This window comes from Pyxicephalus adspersus, chromosome 4, assembly GCF_032062135.1.
Source record: "Pyxicephalus adspersus chromosome 4, UCB_Pads_2.0, whole genome shotgun sequence".
Classification (NCBI taxonomy): domain Eukaryota; kingdom Metazoa; phylum Chordata; class Amphibia; order Anura; family Pyxicephalidae; genus Pyxicephalus; species Pyxicephalus adspersus.
Genome location: NC_092861.1, coordinates 141139015 through 141152230, shown reverse-complemented (window position 1 = coordinate 141152230; position 13216 = coordinate 141139015). Strand labels below are relative to the sequence as shown.

The 13216-nt window shown below is 36.4% G+C and overlaps 1 protein-coding gene across 1 annotated transcript in view; it reads left to right on the top strand.

The window, feature by feature from the left end:
• Nucleotides 1-12063, top strand: part of KCNH1 (potassium voltage-gated channel subfamily H member 1) — a 221179-nt gene extending 209116 nt beyond the window's left edge. The window contains exon 11 of the mRNA XM_072409818.1: nt 5941-12063. Coding sequence (XP_072265919.1) covers nt 5941-6780 — 840 coding nt within the window. The 3' untranslated portion in view covers nt 6781-12063. The remainder of the gene's footprint in view (nt 1-5940) is intronic.
• Nucleotides 12064-13216: the final 1153 nt, after the last annotated feature.

The following is a 13216-nucleotide window of genomic DNA, read 5'->3' as shown; positions in this document are numbered from 1 at the left end:
AGTTAAACATTTTGGGAAAGCCTGCATTACATTGTGAGCAGTTATTGCTATAACTATGACTGGAGGAATAAATAATATAGGATTACTGCTTAACTATACCCCATTGGAGCTAAGAAACTTTGCAGTGTGGGGGATGGGGGACCTGTATTATGTCTCTAAATTTACCAAAATTTAGACTTTAAATCTCTAATTTTTCATTTTGACCTTAAGAACATTTACATTTGTCTCAGAGTTCTATAGTTTTATTCCAGTTTGCACTCCTTTATTAGCATAGTCAGGCCAATGAAAATGAGATTCCCATTATTTCACAATTTACACAGAACAGTTGATTTACTGAAGGACAACACGCTGTTCACATAGCAAAGTGAATTATCCCTTTGCAGAGGGAATTTCACTTAGCTTAGTAAATTAGATGAAGCTCTGCTGACTTCAATCTTCCAATCATCTTGCTCGTTATTGGGCATTCTTTGTTCAAAGTGAACTATCACCACATTCTCTAGGATAAGTACATTATCCCTTGTAAGATGTTAATTTAGCTTGGTAACTGAACAACATAAATAATTTTAGTAAATCAAGGCTAGATAGTGAATTCTAACATAGTTAGGATTACAAAAACATTGAATGTGATTTTCTTCAAAGATTTTTTGATGATGAATCAGTCAAGGGCATTTGGAAGATTGACCTGCAGAGAATGTTTGATCAAAGTCACACTCACTGCTTTATTATTACACCTTTATTATCCAAATCCAGCCTATTGTCTGTGTCCAGCCATAACATTGTAGGGTTCTCTTGTTTCTATAAGATAAGCGTCTCGTCTCGTCTGCTCATCTAAACCAACAGCTCATTAATTGCTAAAGCAGGGTAATAAGGATGGTGCCAGTCACCTATTATCAGTGAAAGCAACATGGACTCGGCAATGCAGGAGCACAGGTTGCATGTTAGACAAGGTTATTCTTTCTCTTGATCTCCAGGGAAAGAAGCCCATTATGGCCGTAATTGTGTGTTTTCAGGCCAAGTGATGAAACGGCAAAGGAGCTTCAGATATTAGATTATTAGCTAGCCGACGAAATAAGGACCGCACATTAAAATGATCCCAGTGCTGAATCAGTGATCAATGTACTTCCCTTTCTTGGGTAACAAGTTAGGATGTTTACACTACAGAATGGATTTATTAATTTCCGTTATATCTAGAATTGCTTTTAAGTGTCCAGTAAGTTTGGCATTCTAGAAAGGTAAATGTATCTTCAACCTTAAACATATTGCATTTATGACTGCCATAATATTCAAGATTTGTTAAGAAATAAACAGGTCTACTATGTATTATACCGCAGCCTTCCCAACCTTTTTACATAGGGGACCCTTGAAAAAATGTTAGGGTCTTCAGGGAACTTCTTCTATAATTATTATATCCACAGCTCACAGTACATTAGGGTGGTGGTCAAGAAGAATGTCTCTTACATTGCTGGCCAAAGGGAAGAATGTCACCCATATAGATAGCCAAAAGATTATTGGTGTCACTTAAACTGACTTGAAAGGAGGTGGAACTCAGGCTGAGAAACACTGATATGCAGTAAACCTCAATATTTCTGTCCTGCATAAAATACAAACACACTTTTCTTATAGTTTGCTGAGAGCACACCTGCACATTGGCCAGTGAGAGTAAAGTATTAGGGTTCACTGGATAGAAGGACCCTCTTGGATTTATATGTATCTTCCAATTGCTGTTGTGCCACCACGTTTACCCATGAGACATCAAGGCATGAGAACGTGACTTTTTCCTGTTCTTCCGGCAATACAGTTTTGGGTACATGAGTGGCCAATCACCAGGCATGGGTGGGGGTGTGGGATTGTTTTTAGGGCTCAGGAATCAACACAGAAAATTACACAATGAAGTGGCTGAGTTATCAAGGGAGAATGTAAAAGATAAGTATGAATTATTTCACTTTGCTATCAATGATCTTAACTGGCTTAAAGGTTTTGCCGTCCTTAAGGGCCTAAAATGCACTGTAAAATTTGTACTGGCTTGGTGATCATGCCATGAAGGCACTTGGTGGTATAGGGCAATAATAGTCTACCCTGTCTCCTAACTGTGCTCCTACGTTGTCACGCTATCACACATGCCCCTGGTGGAGACCAGGGAACAAATGTCTCTTATACCTGGTATTGCAACAAATGTGCAACAGGTTAAAAAAGAAATTCCTAATTTCCATGCTTGTTTCAACAATGGCAGTAATGGAGGACAGGCCTATATCCTGGACCTTTTCAACAAGACAACAACAGCACCCCCTATAATTGTGATGCCAAAGAACTAGAGGTCTCAGCATTTACTCAACAACTTTTACTCTGTTGGAAATGCTGCTTCCCCGGCCATTCGGCACTGTAACGTGAAGAATGTCGATCAGTCTTCTCCCCAGGGTTATGTACTGTAAATGAAGCCTAATCACTCTATTAACATGAGTACAAGCGAGAGGTCTGGCCTCGATACATCATTTGTATGCAAATTGGAGGATGATGATAATCTCATATCACAATTGTAACTGGATAAAAGGCACATGAAATGACTCCAGCTTTTGGATGTGTAGATTATTCACCCATATATTTTTTTTGCTGCATATATTTACTGCAGAAAGATGAAAATTCTTATAGGGGAGGAGGTGCATTCATTATTTATAAAGTAACTTGTTTGTCACTAAAAATAAACGTAATGGAAAATAGGTTTGTATTGGGGAACGGCAACTTACACAGTGTTGGCTTCTGTGATTTATTTCTTTGCTCTCATCAGCCAAACAAAGGCTACGTAGTAAAAAAGAAGTCAGTATGTGCAGCTCAGTATGGAAACAGTGGCACATATTTTACCCCAATCACTACATTATCATATGAATTTTAACATAATAATATCATTATTATGTTGTAATAATATGCACAAACCATGGATTAACTTTATAGGATAACTATAGCATTTTTTAATAGATAAGCTATAGTCAACATTGGGCTTCTGTGCAGAACTGGCTTGGGGGCCCCCAGCCACTTCTGCATTGCAAATAATGCTGCAGGTTCGGCCCTGGCTGTGGGGGCCTTGGTTGGCTGAGGAGGGACCGTTTGCATCTACCTATGTCCGCCCCCCTGATTGTAGGATTTAAATTTTAAGTATTGTAGGATTTAGGTTAATATCTTCACTCAATACATGGTGTAAATATTGCTTTCCATTACCTAATCATTTGAATGGGTAATGTCTGTTCAATTGGATACCCAAATTTGTGCAGGTGAAGTATAAACAGGAATTAGCTTTTCATGTAATGAATTAAGTAAATATTCAACAATTTATTGAGGATTTAGTAAAGATTCTTAACTCAATCAGTAATAACTAATCAGTTTTTATCTAAGTGGTTGTTGTGTACAAAGACTGGGTGATTGCACAGAAACAGTTAGCACTAAAGAACATATGTAGAAAAGCACAGAAAAATGTTTGATTTAAATCAAAATGTACTTTCATGTAAGTTCTACAATTACTCACATTATGTTCTTATTGAAAATACCCTTTAGGGATCAAACAAATAGCAAAAAATAATTCATTTACATAAAGGTATGATGTTTTTGCATTTTTTTTGTCTTTATAGATATGTTTAAAACTAAAAGAGAAATAAAAGATAAGAAAAGAAAGATACAAGATAAAAATGATAATATTGCTTTTTTTGTTATTTACCCAGGTTATTATGAAAAGTTGCATCTGAATATTTTATTTTTGCCTGCAGTCTAATCTTTCCACTTAAAGAAAGGCAATTTCTAAAGTTCAGTAGCTCAAGCTCAGACTACTCAAACAAAAAGTGACTTCTTCATCTCTATCCCCCGTTTCCCTATGCATTATACAGCTCAATACAGACCTTAGATTTCAAAGAGACAGTCTGAAAGCAAACAGTTTCTGCTTAGTTGTCTGTACAATACTGAAAATTTACCAATGTCCTAGGAACATCCAGCAATTGCTATTTATTTGTAAAATTATTATTGTAAATAAATGGGTAAAATACATACTGTTGGATATTTAATTATTATTATTTTAATATTTTTATTTTACATTTAAAATATCAGTTTAAAAACATTAATTGCTCATAGGACAGTCATACAAAAAGCTAGTTAATATGCTGTGATCTCCACTGGACAATCTTTTGTGTCCATGCTCCTTTATTTGCAATTCTTTTTTTTTTTTTTTTTTTGACAATTGTTTTTTCGTCTTTTTTTTTTCCATTAACATCATGATATAGTAAAAACTCTGCTAAGAAAAAGTGTCCAAGAAAAGTCTATGAAAATGCCTAATACTGGGACTGTAACATTATTGCTGAGTCTGATCTTACAAATTTTCCTTGTGGGAAACATAGCTCCACTATTGTAATCTAACAATAGAACAAACTCATTAATAGTGAACATGGATGACCCTTTCCCTAGCATCATGGGAAATAAAACCTTCAGCACTATCTGCTAAGGTTTGCCTCTGTGTGCTTCCCTGACTACTCATATTTATGTCCGGTATAAATAGGGAACAGAATACTTGTTGTGTCTGAACTTTACAAAGGAAGGTGTAAAAAAATGAAACCACTGAGAACCAATATGAACCTCTTCATCAGAAAATGAATGTTATCAGGCTGCAATGCTAATCCTCAGACTACAATGCTTTCTGAGTCACTGACCTGTAAAAAGTATGCAGATCTAGAGTCCAGATGTTAATGCTGCAGACTTTGGTGCAGAAAGAAGAAGAGCAGCCTTTCTCATCCTTTTTAATGTGGAGGAACCCTTGAAATAACTTTCAGGTCTCAAGGAACCAAGACTAAGAACTAAAACTAAATAATTATTAAAACTACAGTTCAGGGTACATTAGCTTAAACAATTATTTGGCATAGGGAAATTAATCAGGGGAATATGGATTAAAGCATTGTATCTAAACCAGGGTTCTGTGGAACCCTATGGTTCCTCCAGGGGTTGTTAGGGATTCATTGAACTACGAGCCATTTGAGTCCCTCAGGTTAGCTTTAATGGCCCCCAGTTATCTTTTTGGCTATCTGTAAGAGTAACATTTCTCCCAATGGCCAGCAATGTAGGAGGTATTCTTCCTATTGACCACCACACAAGTATACTGTGAGCATTATATATACTCAGTATAAAGTAATTAAAGCTGGGGTTCAGTTATTTCAAGGGGTTTCCCATGTACAAAAAGGTAAAGATCAACAGTTGATCAAAGTGTCTGACACCCAAGCTTGCTCTATACAACAAAATTATGTTCAATAATAGTGCAAATAAAGAAAAATAAAGACCAGAACAGAACTGCAGACAAAACTGTAGTGGTCAGTGAGGAGATATCCCTTTACATTGGTTGTCAGTGAAGTAATATGAACCCTTAAATATAAGGTCAATTAACAAAAGCTCCCTTATATTGATGATGAGCAAAGAAGGACCTTGTCTACATTGGTGGACTATAAAAGAATGACCACCCTAATTTTTACTCAGCCACTCTGCATAGTGTAGGGTGTTTACAGGGGGGAAAAGGCACTTTTTCACTGGTTGTCACTAGAAAGAAAGGTCTATTACACTGACAGTTATTGGAAAGAACACCACTTACACTGTTGGTCAGTGGAAAAAATGCCCCTATATTGGTGGTAAGTGGGAAAAAAAAGCCCTTTTATAACGATGGCTAAAAAGATCACTCCTATCTATGAGTCCATATCTGAGAGATATAAATTGCTTATTGTTTCAGGAACCTCTGGCAAACTATAGAGGGACTCCAGGGCTCCACATGACCCAGGTTAAGAAAGACTTCTTTGGGCTTTCCTATTCATTGTTGTGTGTATATGCCTTAATATATCCTCTACTCCTTACTTCAAACCAAAAAAAAAACAAATTTTAAAGAACAAATATTAAATGTGTCAGTGACTGATATACTTTGTTTTTCAGATAGTGTTCCGGAAGATCAGTGATGTGAAAAGAGAAGAAGAGGAATGGATGAAAAGCAAAAATGAAGCACCATTGATACTCCCACCCGACCACCCAGTCCGGCGACTCTTCCAGAGATTCCGCCAGCAGAAAGAAGCCCGCCTTGCAGCAGAGAGAGGAAGAGATCCCAATGACATTGAAAAAGGAAATATACTGGTGGAACATTCCATGCGAAACACCATAAAAGCCAGCCTGGTTACGGTCACAGAAAGTCCTGCCACGCCAACATCATTCCAGGCAGCGTCCACTTCTGGAGTATCAGACCGTGCCAAGCTACACGCTCCAGTATCTGATACGGCTGGAGTTAAAGTGGCTGGGGAGTTAGTGAAAAGGAAAGGGTGGGCCAGGTTTAGAGATGCATGTGGGAAAGGGGAAGATTGGAACAAGGTGGCTAAGGCAGAGTCTATGGAAATACTGCCTGACAGAACTAAACCCTCAGGGGAGGCTACTTTAAAGAAGACAGATTCATGTGACAGTGGCATTACAAAAAGTGACTTACGCTTAGACAGTGTTGGGGAGACTAGAAGCCCCCAAGATCGAAGTCCTGTACAGACAGAGGTTAAACACACTTTTTATCCCATTCCAGAACAGACTATCCAAGCTACAGTGTTAGAGGTAAAGCATGAGTTAAAGGAAGACATTAAAGCCTTGAACTCAAAAATGACCAATATTGAAAAACAGCTTGCCGAGATTCTAAGGATATTAGCTTCGAGAAGATGCTCCCAGTCACCCCATGAGATCTTTGAAATATCACGACCCCAGTCTCCAGAGTCGGAGAGGGACATATTTGGATCCAGCTAGGACTACCTGTGAAATATCAAAAATTCAACAGAAAAGTTATACCCCTTTCTTAAAGTTTCCAAGTTGCCTAGAACCTAAAGTTCTAATTGAGTTTGTTTTAGGGTATTATCAACATATAGATGACCAGCATGTTCCTGGGGAGTAAAGAACTGTTTCCAAATGCATGTTCCAATGGCAGCTGAAAGTAGGCTGCAGAAAACATTTGATTGGTCCAGTTTTATCCTGTCTCTACTAAATATCAGTTTCTATGTGGTTTCTATCTCAAAGATATTTTGCACATATCACTTTGACGGAGCAGGAGAAGAGCCAATGCATAAAGGAAGTCATTTGTGTCAGAACATGGGACATTGGCGCTTAATGAAGAGGCAAAAGAGAGGGGGCTGTTGCACCTTTATATCAGAATATTGGGAAGTTCCTTTTATGATATCTCTTCCCAAGAGCATGCCTTATGTAACTGATTTTATTCTTGTCCACTTTGAGTAATGGGCAAGATGGTAGGACTGTATCAGACATCTTTCATAGCTGCTGCCTTTATAATGATCTTGCAAAACCATTTACTGAATGTCACAATATATAGGCCACATTTTTAGTTAGATCCATAAATTGTTAAAATGCACAGTAAAGTTGAATAAGTGTATACAAATACACTTTTTTTTTGGATTTTTTTTGGAATTTTGGATTGAGTGGGACCTTTTAGAACATATTACATGTTATTATTGCTGTCTGGGTTCCTGCTGAACATATAACCTTTTCTATTTGTTTTGTGACCTTTGTCTCAAACTCAAACTGAAAATGATAAAAAAAAAAAAAATGTCACAAGAACAGCAGGTAAATAGAAATCTTCCTGTAGTGAAATATGTTCTGTTGACAGCTGTCTATAGGGAGATTTCCCCTTGCTTTGGAGAAATCTACACTTGCTTCTAGTTGTATTTCCTGGACAAGTCAATGAAACTTCTTGGATGGGACAAAGACAGCAAAAAATACAAAAATAAAACTATATAACAGAGATCTTGAACATTTCCAACTGTATGCAATAGTAAAACATGTTTTAAGTTTATATACATGTTAAAAATAAAATATATATAATCACTATAAAATCTTTCTTTTATAGAGTCCCTTCTGTTACATATATATTCATCATTTATGTAAAAATGAAAACACTAAGCACCTTAGTACCTGGCTTGGCCAGTAGGTTTAGAGTGTTTTTTAATAACTACTTTGACCTCTAAGAATTAACTATAGACAGCAATAGCATTACTGGCATGCCTGGAAGACATTACCACAATATATCCTTTGCATTTCACACAGGAGGCATGACTTTCTTTTTTACACTAATTTGCATTTGTAAACCCAATTTATGGAGCCATTTATCTACCTAGATATTTATGAAATCATGCTGATGCTGTAAATGAGTACACATCATTGCATGCTGTGTGATAAGTCTTCCAATATGCAAGGTAGCTGTATTATGGCTATTTTATTACCTCTTATTTTGGTTTCATCTATTGTTCTGTAAAACAATGCTGGAGTTGTCCTTTTTAAGCTAATTCCATTACCAATGTGATATGTAAATATTCATTACCTATTTTGCCCTCTTTTACTTCCCCAAGCTATTAATAAGTCCAATTGGTCCTAGGAAACATTTATTTTTTCGCTTGCTGCTGCCTGGGAACCATAGACACTTGTTGCCTGTTTAGTTCATCGCGGTCTACAGAATGTTGTGTTGCATGCCAGGAGTTGTTAGTAATTCAGTCCATAGGTACAGTCTCTAGTTTCCTCTGTTTTACAATGCAACATTTTCTTACAGGTAGAATTATGCTTTAAATATTCAGATTTAGAGTTTTAAAGATTAGTGTATGGAGGCTTAAACTTTAGCAACCACACAGACACTAAGATGAGTTCCATCCCTATTTCTTTGGATGGTAATGTCACAGCACAAAAACAGTCTTGTATTTGCTATATTCCATTCACTTAGGCTGGCAGCAAGGGTAGCATTAATTACCCATTTTTTATATGTAAACCTCTATTCTCAAACATTGGTGACATGTCTTGTGGTTATAGGCCTGAGGATGTGCATCCAACCTTTGGACTGCACTGTTTTGACTGATGCTGAATCAATTTTCGATCTAATAAATGTATATAATATGAATACCTACCTAGGCACCAATTGCATTTGCATTCAGTCTTGCAGACCCTTGCATTACATACTGTGGATCTAAAGGAGTGAAATACTTAGATTGTAGAGTGTGGTAAGCCTTTATGTCATCATGACGTCTACAGACTTTTTATTTTTTAAAGGAGAGGTTAGCAATAGTTGCCCCCATTGTATCTCACTATAAATTTCCTTTAACATCATTAGCCAAGCCCACCAGGCAAATAGGCTGGTATCCCAATGGCTGGTGGGGTATTAAGCACATTGATATTCCTGTACAACACCATGAACGGTGCTTGGTAACTTGGCAAAAATGGGCCAACATGTGACTAGATGAGCCCAGTTTCTATGGGTTGTGCTGCACCAGTTGTACCATGATGGTGAAGATATTTCGGGGGTTATGGTCAGTGACATACTTACAACAGCATCAGCCATCTTTACACCCATTATTATTATTATTATTATTATTATTATTATTAATAAACAGGATTTATATAGCGCCAACATATTACGCAGCGCTGTACATTAAATAGGGATTTCTGACCTTGCCCATATGATGATTATATGAGTATGGTCTTGTTTTTCTTACTATGAATGCTTTACCATACCAGAATCACACCAAGAGACAAGTTGACTCCATGTTTTCTAGTCTTTTTGTGTGGATAGCCTTCCCCATATACCCATAAACAAATAAGGATAGTGTGATTGAGTGGATGATTTCCCTATACATCAGTACATAAAATATTAGGTTTGAGTTGCCTGATCATTCTAATAACCTTCAAACATTCAATTTTCCCTTCCACCTACTGACTAAATATCAGATAAAATGGTACTATATTAAAATATATTGTGACATTCAGGCTATATTTTTATGATGCATTTAATTTACTTTTTCTGAACAGATACTTATATTTTGATATCATATGTTCCCAGATTTAATGTAAACCCAGTATATGTCTTATTTAATTTCTCTTTGAAATCTGTTTATATTTGTCATTATAAAAATGAAAAATATATTATAGATCTATATATAGCTAATATATCATCCAAACCTCATAAAAGCTCTTAATGCTATTTTTCACTTTGAAGTCCAACCGATTGGTGATTGTATATAAAACACATAAAAAGAACTGTAAAACTAAATCCACTTTGTAGACCTATACCAATAATAATATATAGTTCTAGAGAATTTACTTTCAGGGATGCTAGACGTGTTTTGCACAGATGATAGGAGTTAGTACTGTAAGGTATTATTCACAACATAAAACATTTGACCTGACAACACAGTGTGACAAATTGCAAGACAATAAGCGGGGGAAAAGAAAGTTCTCCCTATATATATATTGTTTCCTCTGTCCGTTGCTGCTTCAGGGATGTGAAGGATGACACAACAAACGTTGAGCCTTATTGTCTTTGGCAAGTGGTTTCCTTTTACTGGGGAAGACAAGCCTTACCCGTTGGCTCTCAATCAACAAAATTGCTTTTCTCTGACATCTACGGTTTTGCTCCCCAGAATACCATTTACTCTTTCTTCGTCTCTTTCCAGAATAACGTTTTCCATTAGCGGATCTCGTATTGCGTGATATGCCATCTTGAGCAACTTTCCAACATCTGCCACACCTGGGTTCCTACAATATCCGATCATTAAGTTTTTACAGTAGTGGCATGAGTTTATTTTTGTGACTATTTGTCTTCTACATCTGTTATTTTATTTTGTCATTTTTTTAATTTGTATTTGTCCGTCTTTAGTGTCAGATGAAATTTATATGAAAAAAAATTAAAAATACCAAAGATCTACCAGCGAAAGCTTCTTTTTTAAAAATGGGAAGCAAATGGGGACCAGAGCTCAAGATGACCATATTCATGAAGAGATATTCATTCTTTTTTTTCTCCCACCTTCTTTCTTTCCTTACTTTTTTTACATCCAACAAAAATTGAGATGAGCAATCACAGAACTGATGTCTGTGGATCAGGGAAAGGCCTTCTCTAGCCTTCTGGACAAAAATGTTAAAATGAACATTTTCAGTTGGATTTTCTTTGTTTTTAAGGTAATACACTCAGTCTTTCTGCAAGTTAAAGAGTTATTTTACTTCTAATGACTCTTTCTGGAAACAGATGCATGCAATTACTTGACAACTGGGTCTATGAACCAATTAGTTGAATTATTCTCCCTAATATTAGGAATGGCTGTGCTTCATGGCCAACTAGAAAGATCAGTGCCAAAATAATTGGGAGAATTTTGATAATTGTGCAAATTTGTCAAGCTCCAAATAGCATCTGATTCCAAAAGCAGAAGACAGAGATTTCAGAGGAAGGCTGAGGAATCAGTCAAGCAATGGCAGTTTGTTAAATTCTCATATCAGTCCCTTGATGATGTTTGTCACTTTATACTAACGTGCATCAGGCACCAGAAATTAGATTGTAAGCTCTATGGGGCAGGGACTCACTGTGCCTGAAAAATATTTTCTTACAGCACTATTCAAGAATAAAATCTATATTAAAGACTGTAAATACCTGTATAGCTTGTGTACATATATGTATGGTGACATTGAGCTAGGGTGATATTTTACTGAAGTCCATGTTCAGCCCAATATTGCAATATAGAGTCTCTCATGCAGGGACTCAAAATGGCTTTTTATCGGATACCAAACAAAAATTTATTGTGCTGTTGAAGCAGCGTGTGTTTGATTTTCATGTCCCATTTGCATTTGTCTATGTAAATGACAACTAGAGTACTTGAATATATCTTGTTTGTAATGTTATCCCTTGTTCCTGTTTGTGTGATGTTTGGGTGTTGTGTTTGAGGACAGTATACAATTGTATGGGTGCATCTGAGTGTAAATAGACTGACACCTGAACTCTTTCCAAATTACTTTGGCATGATCCAATAATGAACAAAGGTCCAATGGTAATAGCCAAAAAATAGCATATTGAAAACACTTGATCTTAACACCTATATGGATGTCTTGTAGGCTTCATTTTAATTCTTACCATATTTGTGTCTTATTTTGCATTATTTCCCACTAGTTTTCATGTATCCTATCCCAGGGCTGTCCACATGCTGTAGGCTTTTTTAATGAAGGCCCTGTGCACGCTTTATGGCAATGGTGGACATCTCAATTTCACGCCAGTTGATGGAGTAGAATGAGCTGCCAGTTGGCAAATTTAAGTAAAAGAAAAAGCTCTTGATATCTTTTAGGAAGAAATGTAAGCTTTAATTGATTAATATGGCTTACCGGTTAATTTTATAGAAACTGTGAAGTACACCAGAAGCATCAAAGAAACAAATCCATAAAAATAGAGTACAATAAACTGTTTTTTAGAATTGATATGTGTTTTCTTTGGTGCTTCAATATTTATTGTATTTCAGGTTTATATTCAAGGTTCCTTTGCATCAGAGAGGCAATTGTGACCTAAAATATTGCTTAATAATAATTAGATGTATGTTACAAGCTATAATACTGAACCAAAACAACTTGACATATGCAGTGCCTGATTTAAGCGAATTTAGTTAGTTTTTTAGGTATTGACCAATTCCATGCATTTGGATTAGATCCTTGCACTGCTTTACCCCCTCCTAGTTTTAGGTTCTGCATATAGGCTATACTAAATCAAATTCAGGTACATACACTTCTTGCATTTAAAATATAAAACATACATTTAAAATTTAATAATGATTATGGAGCAGAATTTATTTAGGTCTTTTATATTTTCTGGGGTTCAGCTAAAATGTACAGAAGAAGTCAGTCAAACAAATAAACTGGAAATCCCAGTTGCCCACCCAAGAGTACTAGTGACCTAAGTTCAGTAATGAGGGTGCCATAATGAATGGACAGATTGTACTGTAAAACTTTCAGTTTGGGGCCACACAGGGTTCTTCTCATCAGGCAGACACTGACCTGACCAAAGAAACACTATGAAGACCCAAAAACATAAAATACTTCTGCTGGTGGCTTTACAATAAAGTCAGAATAAAAACAATTTCAGTTGAGAAAGTAAGTACTCATCTTTCTGTCTCACCATCAGAAGAGTAATTTACAGACGGGGGGCCTGAAATGAAGCAGCTCCTGCTGTGCTCCCTCTTTAAAACACCCACAGTACTCTGTGAATCCCAAACCATGGGTGCACCATGTATTAAAAGTAATCCAAAAAAGAAGTAGTGGTCACTGAATTTATATATTGAAAAGTGTCTTGGTGCTCAATGACAAGGTATGGGTAGTTTAGAGTTTCGATGTAGCAAGGTAGCACTGACTGAAAGTTAAAACAGGAGAAGAAGGTTATAGC